The sequence below is a fragment of the Leguminivora glycinivorella genome, chromosome 25 (assembly GCF_023078275.1).
Source record: "Leguminivora glycinivorella isolate SPB_JAAS2020 chromosome 25, LegGlyc_1.1, whole genome shotgun sequence".
Lineage (NCBI taxonomy): Eukaryota > Metazoa > Arthropoda > Insecta > Lepidoptera > Tortricidae > Leguminivora > Leguminivora glycinivorella.
Window position 1 is genome coordinate 9,938,446 of NC_062995.1, and position 27,733 is coordinate 9,966,178.

Consider the following 27,733-nt stretch of genomic DNA (forward strand, 5'->3'; position numbering starts at 1 on the left):
AAGGAAGACATTTAAATACAGTGCTAGCACTGCTAGATTGTGGTATGAACGAATTCAATTAATCATCGAAAACTACAATACATCGAAAATCGCACTTGGACTCTTGTACGGTGTGGAGAGGCCCTTAAGTTTCTGAACGCAAATAAAAAAAACAATAGTTTGACAGCTACGGAGTTTTGACAGATTTCATGTTTGGTTTTGTTCCGCGTTGGTGGGCTTGGGATTTGACCTGACACTGATTTTATTTTACAATAGCGTAGACAGTTTAGTGCGTTTTAAACAGTTTCTTTCAAGATGTTTAAGGTTGATGAATCAAATAGCTACTACTTAATCTTACCGCCGGAAAATCCAAGCCAATCCGGCTCTAGGCAAGAGTTGTTGTGCTGCCGTGCCTGTCTGTCCACCAACGGTAGATTATACAATATCCATGAATTTAAACTTATTGATGCTTTCTCAGCCATCGCTGGGGCTCCTGTAAGTATCACATCATCATTGGCCACAGCCCACATAAATAACATATTACCTAGTTTGTAAGGATGAGTCTTACAGTTCTCATGATGAGTCTTTACAGGTCTCAAGAATGCTGCCAACACAGCGTTAAGACGTTAGGCAGCTATGGAGTCAATATTTGACAAAAGATAGAACTCATACTCATAGGATAGGTGTGATAATAACCACAGACATAGTCCCTTGCTTTGTGTCTGTCATCAAATAATAAATCATACAAATAAATAAGAATAAAATAGCCATTCATTTCTGGTAACTTATTACTAAACTAAAATTCACAATCCTGCGGACTAAATTGACAAATGACTGACAGATGAAATGTTACCAGGAACAGTGAAATAAAAATAGTGAAGGGTATATGTCGATAACAATGTATCGACAAGTTGTAAAGTACAAATAACAGACTAGTTTAAATCAAAAATACGTATGTTACTTTTAAATAAAAGGTAAACATTTTGGTTTGTTCGGTTTTCGAGGTAGTGGATGGATAAAATGCGTTTTTACCCACTAGATTTATAGCATAAAAAGGTAAATAATTGTAATAATTCATTTGTAAAGATTCAATAAACTATATATCATAATAAATATAAATTTCATTTACATTATTGCTGGTTTGAAATTAACATTTTATATCTAATTAGGTCGAAATCACAGAAAAAGTTGGTATATTGATTAAAAGATCAAATTGCCAATTTGATTGTACCGTCAGGGTGCACCTTAAATTTACGGTGTAATAATAATTTTAATATCGATAAGAACGACACTAGCCAAACTGTGGCAACATTTGTTCACACTTACTTGTCAATTTGGTCCGTAGGATTATGGATTTTAGTTTAATCTAATATAACATGATATTTAAAAAGTTGTTAATCCTATGTTACACCTGAACCCTCACTGGAGATATAGGCCTTTTCCAGCAGACTCTGTTTAGATTAGATTAGATTCATTTATTTCATAATACAAACTACAGTATAAATTGCATGTCAATCTACAAGAATTCATATTACGATCGATCGTCAAATACAATAATATAAATAATTTCATTATAATACCTAGTTCAGTTCAATAAAAAAATAAACGATTAAACAATATCTAATTAATGTTAAAGTATTATCTCCCGTAGCGGATCGTCAAATTACACAAATATAAGTCAAGTTACAAGAAATTCAATAACATATCAATTCATAATAATGCATTTCTAATATATTTAATGCGGTCTTGGGATACCCATATCCAGTTGACGCCTACTACTTTTACCAAGTTGTCTTTCAAACAATTTTTTTTTTTTTACAGACAGTCAAGGATCAGCTGCCTCAATACCTGTGCTCGTTCTGCCGCAGTATGCTGGTCAAGTGTACGTCATTCCGGAAGATGTGTGTCCGAACACAACAACAGCTCCTCGAAGGGCTACAGAAAGGAGAGGTTACTATTTTTATGATAATTACACATTATTTAGCTTATACTTTAAACTTTTTGAACCACTTAGGTACTGATTGCTAGGTAGGCTTGAGCAGGAAGGCTTTTCAATGGAAGCCTGACCAGAAATATAGAAATATGTTTCATGTTCTCTGCTTACCCTGTTTGGGAATACAGGTGAAATTTTATGTATATATTGTAACTCAAAAATTACATAGTTTAATAATCAGAATTATATGAATAACAATAAATTCAAGAATAATAAAACACTTGCTAGTAAACGGTTTAGGATATTGGTTATCTAAATTCTAATAAATATATAAAAAAGAAAGTTACTGAAGTTATTAACGCACAGCCGAAACCGCTGATCCTGGAGATTTCACATTTGTAGGTAAGGTGTACTCGGGTAATTTCGAACGTCGAAAACCGTCGGAAAATTCCGAAATTCAAATGATAATCACCCGTGATTCCATAGTAATAAGGGTCCCTTTTTGGAATTTGCCGACGGTTTTCGACGTTCGGAATTACCCGAGTACACCTTACCTTAAAGGATTTTTCAAAATTCACCTCCTAAAGATATGGGGGTACAAAGTTTGTATGGGAATGCAAGATTAGTACGCAGGGGAAGCCGATGGATAAAGCTAGTTTTTGAATATTAAAAGGGTTACAGCAACATCTTATTTCGGAGTAAAATAATCTCAATTTATCGGATTTCATATACCTCTAACGTCTTAATTTACTAGTGGTATAAAAAAATTTTTTCTTCATGTTGCAGTTAAATACAGACTACATTTGCAATGTAAAACAATCTTTACAATCTTCCATCAATTTAAATAAAAGTGAAGTTGAAACCGCCGACTGGGTCCCCGAAGACACAAAGCTAGAGACACCTCTAACGGACATAAAAGATGAACCAAATGTCGATATAGTTGACATAAATAATATATTAAATGAAACTGATGACGCAACAGACTTCCCTATTGATATAGATGATGAAATTATACAGGATGCATCTGTAAAGGATGAAAGTATGTTAAAAAGAAATAAAAGTATAAGAAAAACATATGGTAAAAACAAATCTAGGATAAAGAGTGAAAATGATGTTAAGGATGAAGTTATTGTAAATGAAAATGATTTGAAAAATGAACCGAACATAGTAATTGAAGTTAACCATGTGAAAAATAGAAATTATGTTAGTAGTATACAAAATGTTAAAAATTCAGGAAGAAAAAGAAAAGCAAATGTTAATAAAGAAAAGGATAGAAATGTGAAAAAGCAAAAAGTTATTAAAAAAGAGGAGAAAACTGAGTGTGATCTTAAAGGGAAAAATGTTAATAAAGGAAAAAGGAAAAGAGTTAAGAAGGAAAAGGAAGAAATTGTAAAGAATAAGAAATTCGAAAGTGATTATTCGGTGAAAATCGTGTTTTTGACCAAGGTAAGCATTTACCTACCTATCTTTATTTGACGACTGGTTTGGCTCAGTCGGTAGTGACCCTGCCTGCTAAACCACGGTCTTGGGTGCGAATCCCGGTAAGAGCATCTATTTGTGTGATGAGCACAGATATTTGTTCCTGAGTCATGGATGTTTTATATGTATATATTATATATATCGTTGTCTGAGTACCCACAACACAAGCCTTCTTGAGCTTACCGTGGGCCTCAGTCAATCTGTGTAAGAATGTCCTATAATATTTATTTATTTATTTTATTTATTTATTTATTTTATTTGCCTGCGTGGTGACGGGTTATGAATTTCACCACCCCCTTTCTTCCCGTGGGTGTCGTAGAAGGCGACTATGGGATATGGGTTAAATTGTGGCGTAGGCGAGAGGCTGGCAACCTATCACTACAATGTCACAGTTTCGTTTCCTTTCGACCCCTTTATTTGCCAAGAGTGGCACTGAAGCTTTGGTAGTTTCATGTGTTCTGCCTACCCCTTTATGGGATACAGGCGTGATCGTATGTATGTATGTATGTATGTTATTTTATTTATTTATGTATTTATCTATTTAAGTATGTATATCGTCGCTTAGCACCCATAGTACAAGCTTTGCTTAGTTTGGGGCTATGTTGATCTGTGTAAGGTGTCCCCAAAATTTTTTTTTTTTATTAAATGCACTACAACCCCCTACATAGTGGACCGATTTTCATCAAACATGGCTAAGAATACTCCCAACTAATTCAGCTTTCAAACAAAAAAAAAAAAACTAAATCGGTTCATCCGTTCAAAAACTACAATGCCACAGACAAACACATACAGACACGTCAAACTTATAACACCCCGTCAATTTTCCGTCGGGGTTTTTTTCTGCATTGGCTATTTTTAACCCCCGACGCAAAAACGAAGGGGTGTTATAAGTTTGACGTGTCTGTCTGTGTGTATGTCTGTCTGTCTGTTTGTCTGTCTGTCTGTGTGTGTGTCTGTCTGTGGCATCGTAGCTCCTGAACGGATGAACCGATTTAGATTTCGTTTTTTTTTGTCTGAAAGCTGAGTTAGTCGAGAGTGTTCTTAGCAATTTTACACGAAAATCGGTCTACTATGTCGCAGTCGGGGGATAATTTTTTCAAAATTTTAATTTTGTGGTTAGGTTAGGTTATTAATTAACATATTCTATTTTTAATATTATTATTTGCAGGAGGAGCAGCTAGCCGAAGTGGCAGCTCGTCAGGAAACTAAGAACTACATAGACTCTCGGTTTAAATGCCCCGAGTGTTATAAAGGGTTCGGTATGAAGGACGCTTTCGAGAACCACATGCAGCGGCATAACGCTGTGAGTACTTTTATCTTCTAGGTTTTTGGGGGACGATTGCCTGAGTATGTTCAACAGAGGACAAATATGTGGGCCATTTTTTTTTCAAACTTGTCCACCCCCTTTTTTTTCAAAGTTGTCCTATGTACTCCTTAATTGTCATTTTGTATCAGACTGAGAACTTTAATCTATTAAAACAATAGGGTACTAGACTCGTATCGAATTTAGCACATCAAGTTATTGTTTTCTGTAGTATTTGACTTAAGAAATCAATATTTATAGCTTGCGGGGATTAAAAGTGCGTGATGACTGCGTATTTTTAATTAAAGATGTGTGTATGTTTTTTTTAAATTATGGACTCCGAAAACGGTGTTGGCCAATGGAGTGACGTCACATAATTCAGATCAACTATGGAAATTAGAAGTAGTAATCTGATCTCCATAGAAGCAACCTCTATTGTATTAGAATTTATAGTCGTTGACGGGTGTGACAATGTGAAATATTTTTTCTAAATATACTGACGTCATGTTATGATCACTGTTTTGTTTGTTCATAATTATAAGTGTAATCGCTTAGCGACCCTGCGGTTGGGGAGCACTGGAACGGGTATGTCTTTTTGTATGTTATCGCTTGCATTCCTTATCGCTCGCCTGCTCAATATGTTTCGACCGCGCACCTTTGTTAAATTTTCTGTTTTGAATCCTATTGAGATGACCTTTAAGCTCATTATATCTGACCTGCTATGTAACTGGGGGAATAACTTGTGTGCATTTATTCGTTTTTACACTCATCTTTCGTTCTTAGTAATGGAATTAATAATTTTTAAACCCTACTTAAAGTGTACCCTATTCGTATTGCTAAACAAAATAATTATATTGAGTCATGTAGTTTATAATGCATATTCCACGCTTATAAATTTAACTCTTTTGCATATTTATCCCACAGTATTAATTAAGTACAACAATATTTTTATTTTATTTATAGTTTTCACCTCCCGGCCTTAAACTAAACATATTCTATCAAAATACTCGAGGATTGCGCACCAAAACAAACTCATTTAGAAGAAATGTTCAACTAAATTGTTACGATGTTATATCTTTAACAGAGACTTGGTTACACGACGGGGTAAGTAACAGTGAACTATTCGATGATCGTTACCTCATCTGGCGATTAGACAGGGACTATAGTCGCACCAACCAGCGGTACGGCGGCGGGGTTCTGTTGGCAGTTCGGAAGGAGTTCACCACTCTTGGGCGACCGGAGTGGCACTCCTCGGCAGAGGACATCTGGGTCACAATATTGGCTGGATCGCGAAATAATCGCGTAAATATTAATATATGCACTTTATACTTATGCTCAGAAAATAATGGTAACTCTTTTAACACCCAATTGCATAATTTTACATTAAAATTAAATGATATAATGATATCTGCCCCGAATGATATATTTGTTATATTAGGTGATTTTAACTTACCTAATCTAGACTGGCATCAACTCTCCGACGGACTAATCGAGCCTTGTGGATTGACCGGAGAAAGTCAAATATTTTTCTTTGATACCCTTAACCAACATAACTTAGACCAATTTAATTTAGTACATAATGCCAATAACAGAATCCTAGACTTAGCATTTTCTAATAATCCTCTTTTAATAAACCCCTGCCCCTGCCCTCTTGCCGAACCTGAGGATATTCACCATAAGTCTCTAAATTTAGAACTGTGCTTAAACACTCCTACACCGCTAGCGTCTAATGCGAGACAAGTATTTAATTATAAAATAGGCAAGTATGAAAACATCTGCGCAGAATTGAATGTTGTAAACTGGGATACCCTTCTTAATAATGGGCCGCTGGATGACGCGTTATTTGTCTTTAACTCAACTATATATAAATTAAGAGACAAATTTATACCGCACAAAACAATCTACCCAAATAAATACCCTCAATGGTTTAGTCCCGCTTTAAAAAAGTTTTGAAAGAAAAGCACAAGTACTTCCTGAAATATAAAAAATATGGTTCTCTTTCCGATTTTCAAACTTTTTCTCTACTTAGGCGAAGAGCTAAAATGTTGGAAGACACTTGTTATAAAGATTATATTAAAAGAGTTGAAACTGCGGTTGTAGATAATCCTAAATATTTTTGGTCGTACACAAAATCGCTTAGTAAAGGGTCTCTCGGCCTTCCAGCAGTAATGAAGTATGACTCTATCCAAGCAGACACTGGCGAATCTGTATGTAATTTATTTGCCAACTATTTTGAAACTACCTTTCTCCGTAGTAGCTCTAATGGCGTTTTATCTATAACAGAATCTACCACTACCAGTAATAGTATATGCGACATTGAAATTAACCCTAGCGAAGTCCTTAAATTGCTAAAGTCAGTTGATGTCAATAAAGGTGCAGGCCCCGACCTTCTGCCGCCTATACTCATATCAAACTGTGCTGAAAGTCTCGTAAAACCTCTCTGTATTATTTTCCGTCGATCTCTGGCTGAAGGAACTGTCCCTAAACTTTGGAAATCAGCTTTTGTTACCCCCGTACATAAGTCCGGTGACCGATCCAATGTAAAAAACTACAGGCCAATATCTAAGTTATGCATTTTTGCCAAAATACTAGAAAAAATAGTTCACAGCCAAGTTTATTCAACTCTAAAAATTTCCTTTATAGCTGAACAGCATGGTTTTGTAAAAAACAAGTCGACAGATTCTAATTTATTAACATTTTGTGATTATGTTTCATGCAAAATGGAGTCTGGTGGCCAAGTAGACACCATATATACTGATTTCAGTAAAGCGTTCGATAGAATAGACCATCAAATACTAATGCAGAAGTTATTAACATGTGGCATCCATGGAAATCTTTTTAGATGGTTTACTTCATATGTTCAAAATCGATCTCAAGCGGTAGCAGTAAATGGCTATACTTCCTCCTGGGCTGGTATTCCCTCGGGTGTGCCGCAAGGATGTTTGTTAGGCCCTTTGCTATTTGTCATATTCATCAATGATATCCGTTCCATTTTTAAATATTCTCAATTTCTTCTTTATGCCGATGACACCAAGATATATAGATCCATCAAGAATGTATCCGACTGCTTGCTACTGCAAGATGATTTAAACAGGTTCTCGAATTATTGTGTGGAAAACCGACTGGATCTTAATGTGGCAAAGTGCCATACGATGTCATTTACTCGCAAACCCAACCCGATTCTATTTAATTACTCCCTCAACTCCACTAGTATAAGTAACTCACTGTCTACTAGGGACTTAGGCCTTTATCAAGACCCAAAACTGATATTTGATATACATATCTAAATATATAAAAGAAGAAGCTGACTGACTGACTGACTGACTGACTGACTGACTGACTGACTGACATATCAACGCACAGCCGAAACCGCTGGTCCTAGAGATTTCAAATTTGGCACGTAGGTTCCTTATGTAGTGTAGAGGAGCACTAAGAAAGGATTTTCCAAAATTCACATCCTAAGGGGGTCAAATGGGGGTTCAAAGTTTGTATGGGGAAACAAGATTAGTTTGACTATTTTATTCGAAACTTCACAGGAAGATTCCTTACGACATATGACTGAATACGTGTTTCAGGTTTTTTGAAAATTTAACCCCTAAAAGGGTGAAAAGGGGGTGATAAAGTAAAAAATCAATATGGATATCGTTTTTTGGTTTATCGGGTCGCTGATCACGATAAATACAACGTTTTTAAAATCTAACGAGGCGGAAGTGAAATACCTTCTCCCCTGTTGTGGTGCAATGGGGTTTAAATATCAAAAATATATATAAAAGAAGATATTGACTGACTGACTGACATATCAACGCACAGCCGAAACCGCTGGTCCTAGAGATGTCAAATTAGGAGTCACAGGAGGATTCCTAAAGACATATGACTAAATACATGTTTCAGGTTTTTTGAAAATTTGACCCCTAAAGGAGGTAAAGTCAAAAACACAATATGGGTATCGTTTTCATGGTTTATCGGGTCGCTGATCACGATAAATACAACGATTTTAAAATCTAATGAGGTGGAAAAGATATTTTCTTCCCTGTTGTTGTGCAATGGGGTTAAAATATCCAAAATAGCCATAAGTGTAGGTTTAGTTTTTATCTATACTTCTGGTTCAAGATTTCAAATTGACACGGAAGTTCCTTATAGGAAGGATATTTCAAAGTTCACCTCCTAGCATGATAATTTGACAGGGACAGGGACAGGGACAACTTCACAGGAGGATTCCTAAAGACATATGACTAAATACATGTTTCAGGTTTTTTGAAAATTTGACCCCTAAAGGAGGTAAAGTCAAAAACATGGGTCGCTGATCACGATAAATACAACGATTTTAAAATCTAATGAGGTGGAAAAGATATTTTCTCCCTTGTTGTTGTGCAATGGGGTTAAAATATCAAAGGACAGGGACACGGGGACGGGAACGGGAACGGGATAGGGTTAGCGTTAGGGTTAGGGTTAGGGTTAGGGATAGGGATAGGGATAGGGATAGGGATAGGGATAGGGATAGGGATAAAAATAGGGGACGGGGACGGGGATAGGGATAGGGGAGGGACGGGGACAGGGACGGGACGGGGATGGGGACGGGGACAAGGATAGAGATAGGGACGGGGATAAGAATAGGGATTGGGGTCGGAAATTATTCCGGTCGGCAATCGCTATCTAGGCAGTGTAAAATGCAGGTGGCTCAGCGGGAAGGGATTAGTAAGTAGGCATTGGCGAGTATCCTGCATCCGTGATAACTATTATATTCAATGTGCTGTAAGAAGATCGTTGTTTGCTTGCCTTTTATATGTTTACATTTGCAATAAGTATAAGCAAAATGGAAAAAATTGTAAGCTATAATGCAAGGAAGTACTTTTTACCCTACCGACCATAGCGTCGAGATACTGGCTATGTGGGTTGTATGAAGTTTCCCCAGTATAAATATTTATATAGGTAAAATACATATTCGTACCTACTACCTACGCTGTGGTCGCTGTGTAACAATTCTACAATCATTGCAAGAATTTCTTTTAAAACAATAGTAATATGTGTAAGGTACAGTCAGCCAAAAAGCAGTGTAAGGTTCTTGGCTGACCGTACAGCAAATAGATCAGTTACAATGGCCCCCCAGTCGAGAATTGCCCCGCTTTACCTTAATCGAAATAATCGCGGACAGATGTACCTACAAAGAAACCTACGGATCCAAATGAAAATCAATTTTTTTTGTAAACGTTTCAATAAGAATACTTTTATTACGCGGGCGAAGCCGCGGGTAAAAGCTAGTAGATAAAATAGTAAAGAAAGCTTCCAGGTCTCTAGGCTTTATTATGAGGTCAACATCTAAATTTAATAATGTAAAACCTATTAAAGTTTTATATTGTTCATTTGTGCGATCAATCCTCGAGTATGCATCCGTTGTGTGGAATCCATGTTACGACATCTATATTAAGCGCATTGAGTCTATACAAAGAAAATTTTTAAAATTCTTACAATACAAAACTAAGACTACTGACTTATGTTATCGTGATAGGTGCATAAGACATCATTTTCTCCCCTTAGATTTGAGAAGAAAAGTTACTGATTTAGTATATTTAACTAAAATCATGACTGGGTCTGTTGATAGCCCGGAACTGGTTAAAAATATCAATTATCGGGTCCCTAGAGCTGTTACCTCTAGACATTACCGACCTTTGTCTCTTCCACCGACCAAAACCAACTATCGTAAAAATTCATACTTTATCCGAGCAGCGAGGTCGATGAATGAGCTGTGTCATAACAATGATCATTTGGATCTGCACCTAATGAAACCCGCATTAGTAAAGAACCTTATAGTATCTAGTTTCTTTGCTCCCCCGCCAGCAGAAGATTAAGATAGGTCTCGTTTTTAATAAGTTTAATATGTATCAAATCAATACCTCATTATTTTTCCGTGGCATGTCCTGACGCTGCTACCTCATTAATCTCTGATTGTTTTGTGCTATCCTGTAAATTACCTTCGCATCCTATCTGTGGAAACCTGTAATTGGCTTTTCAGATACACATTTTTGATAATTTAGTTTTAGATATTTAAGCTGTTGGTTTTCCGAATAAAATAAAATAAAATAAAATAAAATAATAAATGTCATAGATATACTATAGATTAATATGGCTGATGTTGTTTTTGCCTGATCAAGTAAAAGTAAACTTTAAATATTTTTTTTGCGGGTTTTTAAGTCGTAATAAAGTATGGTACTGAGTCAAAAAATACTCGTGGCGTCTTTATTAACAATTTTCGGCTTCGCCTCAAATTGTTACCCACGCCCCTCCTTTTTTGACCTCCTTTAAACGCCGTTGCATACAATACTTTTTCTACGACCATGCACTTAGTTTTCAATAGTTTTCTAGAATAACCTTCGTGAAATTCACACTGTTTTCTGTAATTTGACGCAAAGGTTTGAACTGCCAGCGCTCGAACCAGCTACCCAAAGCCATCCCCGCCGGCTTACCGCGCAAGCGCGCAGTAATGGTGTCAGACTGCGTTGCCATGGTTACAGAGTCAAACAATGCGTTTTAAATTTTGTCGTCACTGCCCGCGTGCGCCGGAAGCCGGCGGGGCTGACTTTAGGGAATAGGCTATTATGTAGGGTTTTAAAGATATATGCACGACCCTGTAAATAAATAAATAAATATTGGGGGACACCTTACACAGATCAACTTAGCCCCAAACTAAGCAAAGCTTGTACTATGGGTGCTAAGCGACGATATACATACTTAAATAGATAAATACATACTTATATACATAGAAAACATCCATGACTCAGCAACAAATATCTGTGCTCATCACACTAATAAATGCCCTTACCGGGATTCGAACCCAGGACCGCGGCTTAGTAGGCAGGGTCACTACCGACTGAGCCTGACCGGTCGTCAGCAAAGCAATAGATTAAAATTCCCACGCACGGATTCGTGTCTAAGCATACGAGGGGTTAAGTCCCGTTTTAATTTAATAATATTTACTAATTTAATATTTTCAGAGCTTCGGTCCTCACGTTTGTGAGATCTGCGGCGTCCGTTTCGCGAGCAACCGGCGCCGCACGCAGCACCAGAGCATGCACCAGCTCAAGATGATCTGCACCATCTGCGACTTCGTCTCCAGGACCAGGTAATCCTTCAGTTTCATCAGTTCACCACACATCGGACACTGGCGATCAAATATATGAAAGTAGCGCGGTTCTACGCACACAGTCTAAGCTCGTGTAGGTGAACGCGTCATGCTTGTGTGAGTGAGATATGACAGGTCGACTGGTCGCGGTGACAGGCGGTAACTGTGAGACGAGAGGGGGAGGGCGGCACTTTCAGCGGGGAGGGAGTGACCATACTGTACGATAGTACTCTTTATTATACTGCTGTTAGTATTACTATTATCAAAGAAATATGTAACTCCGTATAGACGGATAAAGTAAAAAAAAAAAACGTACCTCAAAGCCATGGAGAAAAAGGTATACGGTGGCTTAGATGGCGTTACACTTTTGGGGAACGCTCGGCTAGATGGCGCGATGGCTTTTAACACATATCACGACCGGTCTGGCCTAGCGCGTGACCCTACCTGCTAAGCCGCGGTCCCGGGTTCGAATCCCGGTAAGGGTATTTATTTGTGTGATGAGCACAGATATTTGTTCCTGAGGCATGGATGTTTTCTATGTATATAAGTATTTCTATATTATATATATCGTTGTCTGAGTACCTGCAACACAAGCCTTCTTGAGCTTACCGTGGGCCCCAGTCAATCTGTGTAAGAATGTCCTATAATATTTATTTATTTATATTTATTATTTTATATCAAGCTAACAATATTGGCCAAATTGTCAAAACTGAGGTTTAAAAGTTTTTCAGCTTGTTTTGAGAGATGGCAATCTATGCACTGTGATTACATATTTTACTTTGACAGTAACTCTCTATAATAATACTCGATACTCTTTGATTATACTGTGCTTTTAGTATTATTCATTGTATGGTTATGCGCAGGTCGCAGGCGATGCTGCATCACGGCATGCATTCTGGCCGCACCTATGAGTGTCCACATTGCGGAAAGAGCTACCAGTGAGTTTATTTCTTCATTCTTAGGGCCGGTTGCACCAAAACGTCTGTCACTGTTAACACGCTACGTACAGCGGGTCGATTTTTGAGTCTCACGTGTTCGAATTGAGCATTTCTTTTTTTTGCCACTTTTATGAAGTGTGATATTTAAAAAAAAATGCTATTTCTACTCAGAATTACTAGCCTTTTCAATCCTAGTAGTTAAAAAAAATGTCCCATACGATTTTTTCTTATTTTGTTACCATTTTCCGTACATGTTGTATGGGGTAGCAAAAGATAAAAGTAAAAAAAATGTATGGAAATTCTGGGACACTTTTTGTCTCCCAGTGTGATTGAAAGTAGCCGTGATTCTGAGTACAATTGACCTAAAATTCCCTAAAACGATAAAAAAAATTATTGGCAAAAAAAAGAATTGCTCAAATCAGAATATTGTCACTGAAAATAATAAGCACCGTTTTCAACAGGTATTTTAACTAGTGACAAAATCCCGTATGCGAGATTCAAAAATCGCCCTCCAGGAGTGAAAATGCTAAAATGGAAAGGAGCCCCCCTTTCAATTTAGAAATTTTAGTTCAATATACCAGTGTTATTAACTAGACTTATTAAAAAAAATGCCGATTAAGAAAAACTCAGTTAAAAGATATTGCGAATAAAATCTTTAATATCGATGTATTACTCTCGACTGTTTCCTCCTTCAAAACTTAATCAATCTTAACGAAATTTGAGAATCTGAACAACAATGAAATTATCTGTGTCGGACCGTTTAGTTTTTTTGGCTTATTGTTACCAATCTTGAGTCTCACACCTTTTTTTGCGCCATAATGAAAAAGGCCGTTTTTGGATATTTTTGATTGGCTCCTTCGTCTTTGAAAATAAAAATATTTAAAAAATCAAAACAAACCGACACAGATAAAAAAATAAAAATCTGTGTTGAAAAATCGCTTCGCCATTTATGTGTAGTGTATGCGCGTTCTTAGGCGGTCGCATTTTAATGTATGGGATGGTATGATCTTGTTATATTTAATCTATCACGTTATGGTTTTTGAGATATTGGCTATTATATCGGGAGCTCGACAAAAGTTAAAGGCAATCGCAGTCTATATTTCAGTAATTTTGCCACAGTCTATTAATTTTAGCATTTTTTTTAGAAAGACAACAACCTACTTCAATCACATACGCGTGTTTCACCCCGGACTCAACTCGACGTGCGAGGAGTGTGGAGAGGTCTTTAACGGCGTTTATGGACTCAAGCAGCACAAGAAACGAATGCATAGCAAGGTAATACTAATAGACCCAGAGCCCAGGCCCGCCAGACCTTCCTCAAATTCTCAAGGATGAAACTTTGGGACAATGTAGAGTTCATATCGGCGGTTAATGTGTGCATATTTTCTAGTTCGGCCCATCGGCCAATTTTTTGCTATCAAGTGATGAAGGTGAAAAAAAAAAGTGCTTACTTTCCTTAAATTCTCAAGGCTGATTTTTATATATGTGTTAGAGCACGTTGTTAGAAATTGGTTATCATCAATGCCAGACCGTTTCCGCCGGCCATAACTTTTACCAGACGCGACAAAGTTGGCAAAAAACGACTCTAACTTACCTCATTTTCTCAAGCCTGATTTTGATATATGATACGCAGGGACCTATAACTAGACCGTTTGTAAGCAGCCAGACCAATCGGATGGACCCAACCATCCGCCAGACCGACTTAAAGTTTCGATATGAGCATTAGTAGAATTGAAATATTCCGGGTCTATAAAAGCTAAAAACTTGAATTTTCTACATTAAGCTACGTGTATAATGTATACTTGACGTAATAAGCGACTTTCAAAAATTTTACTTCTAAGGAAATAAAAAAATGAAAGTTTATATGTGGTGCAAGATTAATTTTAAGCTATGAATTTTATTTACACTGCGTAAGTACATGTGTATTTTATTATAAATATAACTTTTACCAGACGCGACAAAGTTGGCAAAAAACGACTCTAACTTACCTCATTTTCTCAAGCCTGATTTTGGTATATGATACGCAGGGACCTGTAACCAGACCGTTTGTAAGCAGCCAGACCAATCGGATGGACCCAACCATCCGCCAGACCGACTTAAAGTTTCGATATGAGCATTAGTAGAATTGAAATATTCCGGGTCTATAAAAGCTAAAAACTTGAATTTTCTACATTAAGCTACGTGTATATTGTATACTTGACGTAATAAGCGTGTATATTGTATACTTGACGTAATAAATATGAATATACAAGTTTACAAGTATTATTATTATGGTACAGATAACAGTGTGAACAAACGACAGTCGATTTAAGTGATATTGCTCTACAAAATCTGTATAAATCTACACGGCCATATAAAAAGGACTAGCCATAATTTTGCACAGTGAGTTTGATGTCAATAATAAACAACTTTTATAATGAGACCAATAAACTTTTATTATGTACTTACGCAGTGTAAATAAAATTCATAGCTTAAAATTAATCTTGCACCACATATAAACTTTCATTTTTTTATTTCCTTAGAAGTAAAATTTTTGAAAGTCGCTTATAGTCGATATAGCGTATATATAGCGTCAAGTATACAATATACACGTAGCCTAATGTAGAAAATTCAAGTTTTTAGCTTTTATAGACCCGGAATATTTCAATTCTACTAATGTTCATATCGAAACTTTAAGTCGGTCTGGCGGATGGTTGGGTCCATCCGATTGGTCTGGCTGCTTACAAACGGTCTAGTTATAGGTCCCTGCGTATCATATATCAAAATCAGGCTTGAGAAAATGAGGTAAGTTAGAGTCGTTTTTTGCCAACTTTGTCGCGTCTGGTAAAAGTTATGGCCGGCGGAAACGGTCTGGCATTGATGATAACCAATTTCTAACAACGTGCTCTAACACATATATAAAAATCAGCCTTGAGAATTTAAGGAAAGTAAGCACTTTTTTTTTCACCTTCATCACTTGATAGCAAAAAATTGGCCGATGGGCCGAACTAGAAAATATGCACACATTAAACGCCGATGTGAACTCTACATTGTCCCAAAGTTTCATCCTTGAGAATTTAAGGAAGGTCTGGCGGGCCTGGGCTCTTGATCTATAATAAGGTATACTTTTTTATCAAAGGAAATAATGTTTTTGCAAAAAAAAAAATTGGCACAAGCTTTTATCGACGACTGTACCTTTCTTTCAACAGTCATCTACTGCTCTCCGAGACGTTTCTAAAAACCCGTTACTCGATGGGGATACGACGTTTCATGACAGAGTTCCTATGACCACCTTTCTGCTCCATCATCCAGATCAGCTCCATGTTACCATAATATTGCATTGTCACGTGATTTACATGTGTGCTAAATTTCAACTCAATCGGAAACCGGGAAGTGGGTCAAATTTAGCTTCTACGTTTTGACGCACACTAACATACTAACAAGGCAAGTAGCCTAAAAGCTTGTGAAAATGGAAAAACTTTACGCTACCGGCGGGACATGAATACGCATCTTCTTAATACGCACGCATAATCTTAATTTTATTGCTGTTAAATAATTTTATTGATGAACATGTAATATTTATAATATTATTAATAAAATGTCTATGTCTATTTAATCTTCTGCAATCCGTGCATTGCTCTCAACCAATTGAGCTACGGAAGCCGATGAACGTGTAATATTTATAATATTATTAATAAAATGTCTATGTCTATTTCATCTTCTGCAATCCGTGCATTGCTCTCAACTAATTGAGCTACGGAAGCCGATGAACGTGTAATATTTATAATATTATTAATAAAATGTCTATGTCTATTTCATCTTCTGCAATCCGTGCATTGCTCTCAACCAATTGAGCTACGGAAGCCGCGTCGGATCTCGCAAATCTGATATAACAGTGTGAAGATTCGTTAGAAATTATGAAATGACGTGATGAAATATTTCTATTTAATTACAAGCTTTTATTCAACTTGCCTTGTTAGTATGTTAGTGTGCGTCAAAACGTAGAAGCTATATTTGACCCACTTCCCGGTTTCCGATTGAGCTGAAATTTTGCACACATATGTAAAACACGTGACAATGCAATATTACGGTATCGTGGAGCTGATGTGATGATGGAGCAGAAAGGTGGTCATAGGAACTCTGTTATGAAACGTCATATCATCGAGTAAGGGGTTTTTAGAAACGTCTCGGAGAGCAGTAGACGAAAGAAAGGTACAGTCGTCGATAAAAGCTTGTGCCAAAAATGAAATTTTTGCAAAAAAAACTTATTTTAATTTATTTTTGTCAGTGTGATGACCGATGAAAAACACTAAGTTATTTTGACTTGACCGTTAGTCGAAGATTATTTATTGAAGACACTTTTTTCTAGAACATCAAGTGTGAGATATGCTCCACGAAGTTTGTGAGCTTAGCCGCGCTGAACAGACACGCGGACACCGCCGGCTGCCACGCGGGCCTGCATCCGTGCGAGCAGTGCGGAGAGAACTGTGCGAGCGAGACGGCACTACAGGAACACGTCAAGGAGACGCATACGGAGACACATGAGTGTGAGGAGGTTAGTTCGTTTCTCAATCTTCCTAATCCGTTAAAATGATTTGTTAAACATGTAAAATCGGGTAACTCACGTAAAATTGTCGAAGATAGCTCGACATGTTTTGGTCCGTAACGAGGAGCATTTTCATTGAGCACGCGCGACTGCGGGCGGTGCGGAAACGCCAGTTGCATTAAAACACTATTAAATAAATAAATAAATATTATAGGACATTCTTCCACAGATTGACTGAGGCCCACGGTAAGCTCAAGAAGGCTTGTGTTGCAGGTACTCAGACAACGATATATATAATATATTTTTTTTTTATACTACGTCGGTGGCAAACAAGTATACGGTCTGCCTGATGGAAAACGGTCACCGTAACCTATGGACGCCTGCAACAAAAATAGTGCAACAAAAATACTTAAATACATAGAAAACATCCATGACTCAGGAACAAATATCTGTGCTCATCACGCAAATGCACTTACTGGGATTCGAACTCGGGACCGCGGCGCAGCAGGCAGGGTCACTACCGACTAGGCCAAACCGGTCGTCTTATAAAAAATTACCTCTGACCTTTTATATGTTTGTGCACAGTGCAAGATATCGTTCCCGAGTCCCGAAGCGTACAAAACCCACTTCGAGCGCAAACATCTGCAGCAGAAGAAGAAACCGCTAGTCCACGCGCCGCGCAAACAGGAGTCCTGTGAGGAGAAAGGGCTTATGTGCGAACAGTGCGGGATACAAGTGCAGGTACTTACTCACTTACTTCACTGACTCAGCGACCCCATAAATTAAATATAACAAGATCATACCATCCCATACATTAAAATGCGACCGCCTACGAACGCGCTTACACTCCACCACACATAGATGGCGCCACAAAAAATGCCTTGTTGCCACCGATTATTTGTAGATTGGCATTAAGTGCCAATTCCGAGCCGTAAATCTATGTCAAAAGTGACACTTAACGCCATCTACAAGTATAATCGAAAGCTACAAGACATTTTTTTTGTGGCGCCATCTATGTGTGGTGTAGTGTAAGCGCGTTCGTAGGCGGTCGCATTTTAATGTATGGGATGGCATGATCTTGTTATATTTAATTTATGGCGACCCAAAAAGGATCTTGGCCTCCGACACAAGAGATCGTCACTCTGCCCTATCCTGCGCCACTTCTCGCCAGTTGGGTACACCGAGTGCGGACAGGGGCCCGTTTCTCGAAAGGTACAAGCCTTGTATTACAAGTGCGCGAACTGTCAAATCGTATGGGTTGTCATGACAACACACTTGTAATACAAGGCTTGTACCTTTCGCGAAACGGGCCCCAGGTCTTTCAGGGCTTCCTCGCAGCAGCGATATCTGGGACGCCCACGCGGACGTTTTCCACCCGGGCGTCCCACATATGCTCTTCTCACACCACGATCGTCTCCCATCCTTTCCAGGTGGCAGGTACGAAACACTTTCACACATGGTATGAAATCCATACTAATATTATAAAGGGAAAGTGTGTGTGTCTGTTTGTTTGTCCGTCTTTCACGGCAAAACGGAGCGACGAATTGACGTGATTTTTTAAGAGGACTTAGACCATGTTTTTCAAAGTCGACCACCCCCTTTTTTTTATTTGGAAAATTTTATGCGGTTTCCACTTAAAATCGCGAGCTCTTTCAATCCCAATAAGTAGGAGAAAAAACCGGCCAAGAGCGTGTCGGGCCACGCTCAGTGTAGGGTTCCGTAGTTTTCCGTATTTTTCTCAAAAACTACTGAACCTATCAAGTTCAAAACAATTTTCCTAGAAAGTCTTTATAAAGTTCTACTTTTGTGATTTTTTTCATATTTTTTAAACTCATGGTTCAAAAGTTAGAGGGGGGGGACGCACTTTTTTTCCTTTAGGAGCGATTACTTCCGAAAATATAAATATTAAAAAACGATCTTAGTAAACCCTTATTCATTTTTAAATACCTATCCAACAATATATCACACGTTGGGGTTGGAATGAAAAAAAATATCAGCCCCCACTTTACATGTAGGGGGGGTACCCTAATAAAACATTTTTTTCCATTTTTTATTTTTGCACTTTGTTGGCGTGATTCATATACATATTGGTACCAAATTTCAGTTTTCTAGTGCTAACGGTTACTGAGATTATCCGCGGACGGACGGACGGACAGACAGACATGGCGAAACTATAAGGGTTCCTAGTTGACTACGGAACCCTAAAAAGTGTCCCAAGGTTTTTTCCATTCCATTACCATTTTTTCATACATTTTGTATGGCGGTAACGGAATGGAAGGTTTGAAAAATGTATGGAAATCTTGGGACATTTCTTTTTCTCCTATCAGGATCGATAGAGCTCGCGATTTTGAGTATAAATCGTGTGAAAAATACCCATGTACAAAAAAAGTGACCCCACTTGTCACAAAAGTGACAACTTTAAAAAATATGGCCCACTTAGTTGAAGGGATGGAGAGTGACCTAGGCTTCTTTTTGACACTTTCTAACCCCTCCTAAAATGGGGGTTGGAAGTTTATATGAAGCGCTCCACAAATTTTCAATTGAACACGGGAAAATGCTAGTTTGACATAAATGTCATACACAAAGAAAAAGTGGCCAAGGCCTCCAAGTGTCCCGAGCTAGAATCGAACCAGCTTCCTCTGTATCTGCAGAAGAAACCGCTAGTCCACGCGCCGCGCAAACAGGAGTCCTGTGAGGAGAAAGGGCTGATGTGCGAACAGTGCGGGATACAAGTGCACTTTTTCACTACGTACAGCAACTGCAATAGTAAAATTTCAATTTCGCAAAAACGACGGGGTGTTATAAGTTTGACGTATCTGTCTGTGGCATCGTAGCTCCCGAACGGATGAACCGATTTAGATTTAGTCTTGTTTTGTTTGAAAGCTGAGTTAGTCGGGAGTGTTCTTAGCCATGTTTTATGAAAATCGGTCCACTATGTCCTGGTCGGGGTCTTTCAAAATTTTAATAAAATCATATTACCTTCCAGATGTCTTTTACATCATGACTTACCATGTAATGATCATGTTTCATTGTGGGTAGTGAATAAAATAATATAAAAAATGTCAATGCCCGCACTTGTCATTTTTCATCACACACGCACAGCAAATCTAATATATTATAAATGCGAAAGTGTGTGTGCCTGTTTGTTTGTCCGTCTTTTACGGCAAAACGGAGCGACGAATCGACGTGATTTTTGAGGTGGAGATAGTTGAAGGGATGGGGAGTGACATAGACTACTTTTTGTCTCTTTCTAACCCCCCACTTCCCTAAAATGGGAGGTGGAAATTTGCATGGAGCATTCCGCAATCTTCGATTTTAACGCGAGCGAAGCCGCGGGAAAAATCTAGTAGGTAATATAAAAATATCTTCCTAATATTGGCATTTACATTACAGTTCCCATCAGCGCTGAAAATACACCAGCTGGCCAAACACGAACCGAGCAAACCGAAACCATTTGCCTGCAACGACTGCTCGAAGAGCTTCCTATCCAGAGAATCATTGATTGTAAGTGCTTATATATATATAACTCATTTACATGGCAAAATTTACTTAATTATAGAGATGGGCCGAATATTCGGTAAATATTTGGTATGCGGCATATTCGGCAAGTTTTTCAATGTTCGTATTCGGCCGATTGTTCGGTTACATTGACGAATAAACAAAATAAATAAATAGCATAAGTTATTTCGCTTTTCATCGGATAATGACATCCTATTTCAGCATTCTAAGGAAACACCAAAGGGAGATAAAATGCGTTAAAATATAAGTACCTACAATAATTATGTAAAAAAGTAAAAATAACGTAGCTTCAGAAACAAAAACCAAAATTTTCTTGTGCACTAAATTATAGGAACATTAAGAGCCTTAGTACCCATTACCAATCATTGAAAAGTTTTTTACTCCAAGCCAGGATTTAAAGTATGGTGGAACCGATATTCGGTTCGGTAACAGCTTGAATCGAATGTTCGGCTGAATATTCGTATTCGGCAAAGTTCGTATTCGGCCCATCTCTCCAGTAAATTATTAAAACCGAAGTAAAATAACTTCTTCGTTCACTATGCTCTTATACAGTGTGTTATTACCATGCTGGCAAATATCACCGCATAGTATGTTAATGAGGTTTAGAAAAGGGGGACTGAAAATCACTGCGCGGTCAATTTGTAATAAAATGGCTGACGCAGCATAATATGCTGAACCCGTTCCTTTTGATATGCTTGCAAATTGTCTGTATATATCTGTAAGTAAGTATTTATCTATTTAAGTATGTATATCGTCGCTTAGCACCCATAGTCCAAGCTTTGCTTAGTTTGGGGCTAAGTTGATCTGTGTAAGGTGTCCCCAATATTTATTTATTTATTTAATTTCGAAGTTCCGCAACTGACTCAGTCAGTCAACATCAGCTCCTGAGGATGCCTCGTAGAGAGGCGAAACACGTGTCGAGTTTTGTATTTTTGGTGGTGGGTTGTTATATTTATTTGCGTATTTATTTTTATTTTTGCGGTAGGAGGGTAGGAAAATTAATTGCATGTAAAAAATACGCAAGTAATTATAACAGGTTAGCACTGATTGACTTGCACGTTATCTATTCGCGGATTAGCAAAGGAAAGTTCTAGTTTACGATTAACATGGATTTCCGCAAAGTAACGCCTGATTCCATCGATTATTTAGTGAAAAAGGGTATAACTCAAGTTGACTTGGTGAAAAAGTTCACAAGTCCGAGGCGGGACTTGTGCCCTTTTTCACTTCACCCACATTATTTGTGTAAATTTTCAATCTTTGTTTGTGTGTCTAAATGTTTTCTTATTATTAAATATCAAATGACATTTCGCACATAAGTTCCGAAAAACTCATTGGCATTTCGTACCTTCCTTATTGACCAATTTAACGTATCCGCAGATTCACATTCGCTCACACACGGGAGAGAAACCATTCAAGTGCAAACACTGCCCGCGCGCCTTCACAATGATGGGGAACCTCAAACGACACCATAAGACTGTAAGTACCCCTCCCTTTCTTCCCATCAAGTAAAGTATGCATATAAATTGTGTTAGGGCCCATTCAAGTATTACGTAAGCAAATTTATTACAAAATCTCTGGCTAAGGGCTTTCATCGAAAACTCTGGACAAAACGTTTGAGCTATATTAAAACAATGTATGGGTGAAATAGTATCCATACTTAATATTATAAATGGGAAAGTGTGTGTGTCTGTTTGTTGGTCCCTCTTTCACGGTAAAACGGAACGACGAATTGACGTGATTTTTTAAGTGAAGATAGTTGAAGGGGTGGAGAGTGACATAGGCTACTTTTTGTTTCCTTCTAACCCCCCATTTGTCTAAAATAGGGGGGTTGAAGTTTGAATGGAGCATTCCACAATTTTCGAATTTAACGCGAGCGAAACCGCGGGCAAAAACTAGTATGTCTATATTTTACGGATAACTTACTATCACAATTTTTATGATTTAATTCCCGTGCCTAGTCTTCGCGGGCCGCTAGTGTACTATAAGTCTAATATTAGGTTATTTTTTTTATTAATTATCAAAGAGGATCGAGTATTATAGAGAGTTACTGACAAAGTAAAATCGTCACTACTTTTAAAAAATCTCGTATCTCACGCTGCTCCTCAAAGTTAAAACGCAGTAAGTCTATATGCATTCCATACATACTTACTACAATTTTCTTTTCATTGACTGACGAAGATACAAGTTTTTTTAAAAGTAGTGACGAAATGTGTTATCACAGTGCATAGACTGCCATCTCTCGACACAAGCTTAAAACTTAAACCTCCGTTTTGACAATTTAGTCCATATTTTTAGCTTGATATTTGTTAAAATGTCAAATATATTTAGCGCCATCTAGCCGAACGTCCCCCAAAGGTGTAACTCCATCTAGGCCACCGTACCTTTTTCTATATAGTTCTGAGGTCCGATTTTTTCTTAGACTTTATCTGTCTATACGGAGTGAAAATGTATATAAATCTGGTAACAAAAAAGGAAGGTTTCATACAAACAACCTAGGACATTTTGGGAAACCTAGTGGATCTTGCTCAGCATCATGGACTCTATCAGCCTACCAATTTTTATCAAAATCGGAGACGTGATCCAAATGTACAAACTTTTCGAGAATTGCTCTGTTAAGGTTACATACAATATTGCACAACCATCAAATACACCAATGTAATAAAACTCGTTTGCGAGTTCTCGTACCGTCCAAGGTTCTCAGCCATTGAACTGCGTCAGGTGTGAGTGAGAACTTCTGACTTCCTGGGTAGGCTAGCTAGGTATCACAGTATAATAAAGAGAACTCTTGCTCATGGACTCTATCAGCCTACCAATTTTTAATCAAAATCGGAGAATTGGTCAAATAATATATTATGTACAGGTACATCTGGGCATCCACGGCAGTTTCACGTGCGACATCTGCGGCAGCACTGTCACCACCAAGTCGGCACTGCGCATGCACATGGAGTCCAAACATGGCGGCCGCGCCTGGCCGCGCAGCCGCAAGAGGCTCAAACACGAGTAGACTGTGTGTCTGTTTGTATGTCCGTCTTTCACGGCGAAACGGAGCGTCGAATTGTTGTGATTATTTAAGTGGAGATAGTTGAAGGGACAGGACTGGAGATAGTACTTTTTGTCTGATTATAACGTTCCACTGTATTACATTGGGGGGTGGAAGTTTGTATGGAGCATTAAAGTTCCTTTTTTAGTAGAGATCTATTTCTTGAAGAAAAGACAGTATTTTACACAACTCACTAAAAGATCGACAAATCAAAGTTATACAGAATGAAACAAAAAATATAAACAACATACATACAATCTCGCCTGAATCCCATAAGGGGTAGGCAGAGCACATGAAACTACTAAAGTCTCAGTGCCACGTGGTTGAAAGAAAACGAAAATTGTGACATTATAAACAAAATCGATATATATGACAAAATATAAAACAATGTCATAGATACCTACAATAAAAACAAATGTCAGTGTATTGGGCATCCACGGCAGTTTCACGTGCGACATCTGCGGCAGCACTGTCACCACCAAGTTGGCACTGCGCATGCACATGGAGTCCAAACATGGCGGCCGCGCCTGGCCGCGCAGCCGCAAGAGGCTCAAACACGAGTAGACTGTGTGTCTGTTTGTATGTCCGTCTTTCATGGCGAAACGGAGCGTCGAATTGTTGTGATTATTTAAGTGGAGATAGTTGAAGGGATAGGACTGGAGATAGTACTTTTTGTCTGATTATAACGTTCCACTGTATTACATTGGGGTGTGGAAGAATGTATGGAGCATTACGCAATTTCCTTTTTTAGTAGAGATCTATTTTTTTTTCATGGGATAGGAGGCAAACGAGCAGACGAGTCGCCTGATGGTAAGCGATCACCGCTGCCCATGGACACCCGAAACACCAGAGGTGTTGGAGGTGCGTTGCCGGCCTTTAAGATGGGTGTACGCTCTTTTCTTGAAGATTTGAAGGTCGTATCGGTCCAGAAATACCGCAGGCGACAATTCATTCCACAGTTTAGCTGTGCGGGGCAGGAAGTTTCTGGAGAAATGCACAGTTGAGAACTGCCAGCCATCTAAATGATGGCGATGGAAATGTTGTCGCGTAGGGCGATGGCGGAAAGAAGCGGTAGGGATTAATCCGAACAATTCCTCGGAGCACTCCCCGTTATACATGCGATAGAAAACCATTCTTCATTCATTTCTTGAAGAAAAGACAGTATTTTACACAATTATAAAATAAAGACTCACCAAAAGATCGACAAATTAAAATGATACAGAATGAAACAAACAATATAAACAACATACATACAATCACGCCTGGATCCCATAAGGGGTAGGCAGAGCACATGAAACTACTAAAGTCTCAGTGCCACTCTTGGCAATTAAGGGGTTGAAAGAAAACGAAAATTGTGACATTATAAACAAAATCGATATATGACAAAATATAAAACAATGTCATAGATACCTACAATAAAAACAAATGTCAGTGTATTGGGCATCCACGGCAGTTTCACGTGCGACATCTGCGGCAGCACTGTCACCACCAAGTCGGCACTGCGCTTGCACATGGAGTCCAAACATGGCGGCCGCGCCTGGCCGCGCAAGAGGCTCAAACACGAGTAGATAGATCCATACTAATATCACAGTATAATAAAGAGTACTATCGTATGGTCTCTGCTTCCCGCTGAAAGTGCCGGTACCACGCGACCAGTCGGCCTGTCTTATCTCACTCGCACAAGCATGGTACGCGTTCACATACACGAGCTTAGACGGTGTGCGTAGGAACGCGCTTCGTTCATATAGAATCGCCATTGTCTAAGGTATGCTGAAGGCTTATAGTGGAGCGGCCAGAGGGTCTCGGAAAAAGTTGATGTGACTGGAGAGTATACTGCTGCCTCATTATTTTTCCGTGGCATGTCCTGACGCTGCTATCTCATTAATCTCTGATTGTTTTGTGCTAGCCTGTAAATTACCTTCGCATCCTATCTGTGGAAACCTGTAATTGGCTTTTCAGATACACATTTTTGCTAACTTAGTTTTAGATATTTAAGCTGTTGGTTTTCCGAATAAAATAAAATAATAATAATAACAAGTGGCGTGAAAGCCGAGAAGGACAAGTCCACGTGAAAGCCGAGAAGGACAAGTCCAGTAAGTACCTAGACTTGGCTCACGAGATAACCGCCATGTGGGATGTTGAATCAACGATCATTGTTCCGATAGTCGTTTCAGCGAACGGTCTCATAGCGAAGAGTCTCGACCAACATCTTAAGAGACTCTCGCTAGGTGGCTGGATCAAGGGCCAGATGCAGAAGGCGGTGATCTTGGACACAGCACGGATAGTTCGACGGTTCCTCTCTCTGCAGCCCTAACCACCGGCAGCTTGGGCCCTGCCCCGCTGCTGGCGGCACCCTAGGTTAGGTTTTTTATAATGTGTTTATATGTGTTTTATATTGTTTTGTATGTGTTTTTGTATTTTACTTTTATATTCATATTATAAACAGCCTAGCCTAAGAAAGAAAATAAATAAAGAGAATAACAAGTGGTATCGTTGTGATGGGTAGACTTTACTGAGTACGAAAAAATATGACGTCATAGTTAACCCTCCACAGTCTGAGAATGCGACTAGTCATTTTTTCGTACTCAGTAAAGTCTACCGATCACAACGATACCACTTGTCAGCAGTATACTCTCCAGTCACGTCAACTTCAAAACTAGACGACTTTTTTCAATTCCGCCGCCTTACTATTAGGTTAGGCAGGTATAGATTGCACTCGAAAAGACTTGAAATTCAAATTCATTAAACATTCGGGCCTAGTGACGGAAACTGCTTGACAGACATCCATACTAATATTATAAATGGGAACATGTGTGTGTCTGTTTGTTTGTCCGTCTTTCACGGCAAAACGGAGCGGCAAATTGACGTGATTTTTTTAGGTCGAGATAGTTGAAGGGATGGAGAGTGACATAGGATACTTTTTGTCTCTTTCTAACGCGAGCGAAGACGCGGGCAAAAGCTTGTATATAAATGTAAATAAACACGAAAACTAAACTGTTTTTTATTAACCCACATGATAATCATACAATACACGGCCATAACAGTTAAGCAGCAGTAGTAGTTAAACACAAATCGTAAATTATACCTCAATTCCAAGATTGAGGCCGGCAACAGACAGTCTTATTTCATAATCTTATGAAATCAGATCGAGTGGCCGACAATTTCGCTACTGTCAATCAATCAATTCAGATTGATCTGACAGATTGCGAATAATCTGAATTTTAAGAATGTGTGTGGCAAGGCAGTCGATCTAATTTTATAAGATTATGGTTTTTTAAGATTATGAAATTTAATTTGACTGTCTGTTGCCGGTCTAATCCTCTTCCGACCGGCCGACTTTTTCACCAGTCTTATCAGTGTGAATTCGTTTATGCACGACGTTTTAAATTATTTTTTACATTGAGCATGAGCACACTGTTGTGTACGGCTAACTGAGATGAATATGGCGCAATGAAATGGTCTTTTAACAGTGTGCACACCTTTATGTTAAACTAAACCCAAAAAAAATGTCCACTACTAAACCCAAAAATGTTTTTTTTTCTTGGTGCCAAATTTTTCCCTGACCACCAAATCATTGCCCTGACTTTCCATGACCACTATGAGCTTCCCTGACTTTCCAGAAAGTGGACACCCTGGTGAACCCTTAACTGTGCTTTGCTTCTACACTTGTACCAACAGTGGCTACAACTGAATGGTTTGTCGCCAGTGTGAGTCATCAAGTGAAACCGTAACGATTCTTTTCTTCTACTCTTGTAGGCACAGTGGCCACAGCTAAAAGGCCTCTCGTCCGTATGAGTCATCAGGTGCCTCCGTAAAGTTTGTTTTATTTTACACTTGTAGTCACAGTAGCTACAACTTAAAGGTTTTTCGTCTGTATGAGTCATCAGATGATACTTTAAA

General features: G+C 38.4%; 2 protein-coding genes across 2 annotated transcripts in view; one reads left to right on the forward strand and one right to left on the reverse strand.

The window, feature by feature from the left end:
• LOC125239083 (zinc finger protein 723-like) overlaps positions 1–453 on the reverse strand; it is a 34,431-nt gene extending 33,978 nt beyond the window's left edge. The window contains exon 1 of the mRNA XM_048146561.1: positions 338–453. The gene's annotated coding sequence lies outside the window, so the exon portion shown is untranslated. The remainder of the gene's footprint in view (positions 1–337) is intronic.
• On the forward strand, positions 220–24,685 carry LOC125239534 (zinc finger protein 254-like). The gene is made up of 12 exons (XM_048147149.1): positions 220–474; positions 1,801–1,929; positions 2,699–3,358; positions 4,560–4,694; positions 11,684–11,811; positions 12,675–12,749; positions 13,895–14,024; positions 17,098–17,283; positions 17,860–18,015; positions 20,668–20,778; positions 22,171–22,269; positions 23,654–24,685. The coding sequence occupies exons 1-12, from the start codon at positions 295–297 to the stop codon at positions 23,795–23,797; spliced, it is 2,133 nt and encodes a 710-aa protein (XP_048003106.1). The 5' UTR covers positions 220–294; the 3' UTR covers positions 23,798–24,685.
• The last annotated feature ends 3,048 nt before the right edge of the window (positions 24,686–27,733 follow it).

What these genes read in the sequence shown, in the direction of transcription:
- LOC125239534 (XM_048147149.1), top strand. Translation starts at nt 295, where the DNA reads ATGTTTAAGGTTGATGAATCAAATAGCTACTACTTAATCTTACCGCCG. An exon ending in AAATCGTGTTTTTGACCAAG is followed by an intron (nt 3,359 to 4,559) that starts GTAAGCATTTAC and finishes TATTATTTGCAG; the next exon opens with GAGGAGCAGCTAGCCGAAGT. An exon ending in AGAAACGAATGCATAGCAAG is followed by an intron (nt 14,025 to 17,097) that starts GTAATACTAATA and finishes ACTTTTTTCTAG; the next exon opens with AACATCAAGTGTGAGATATG.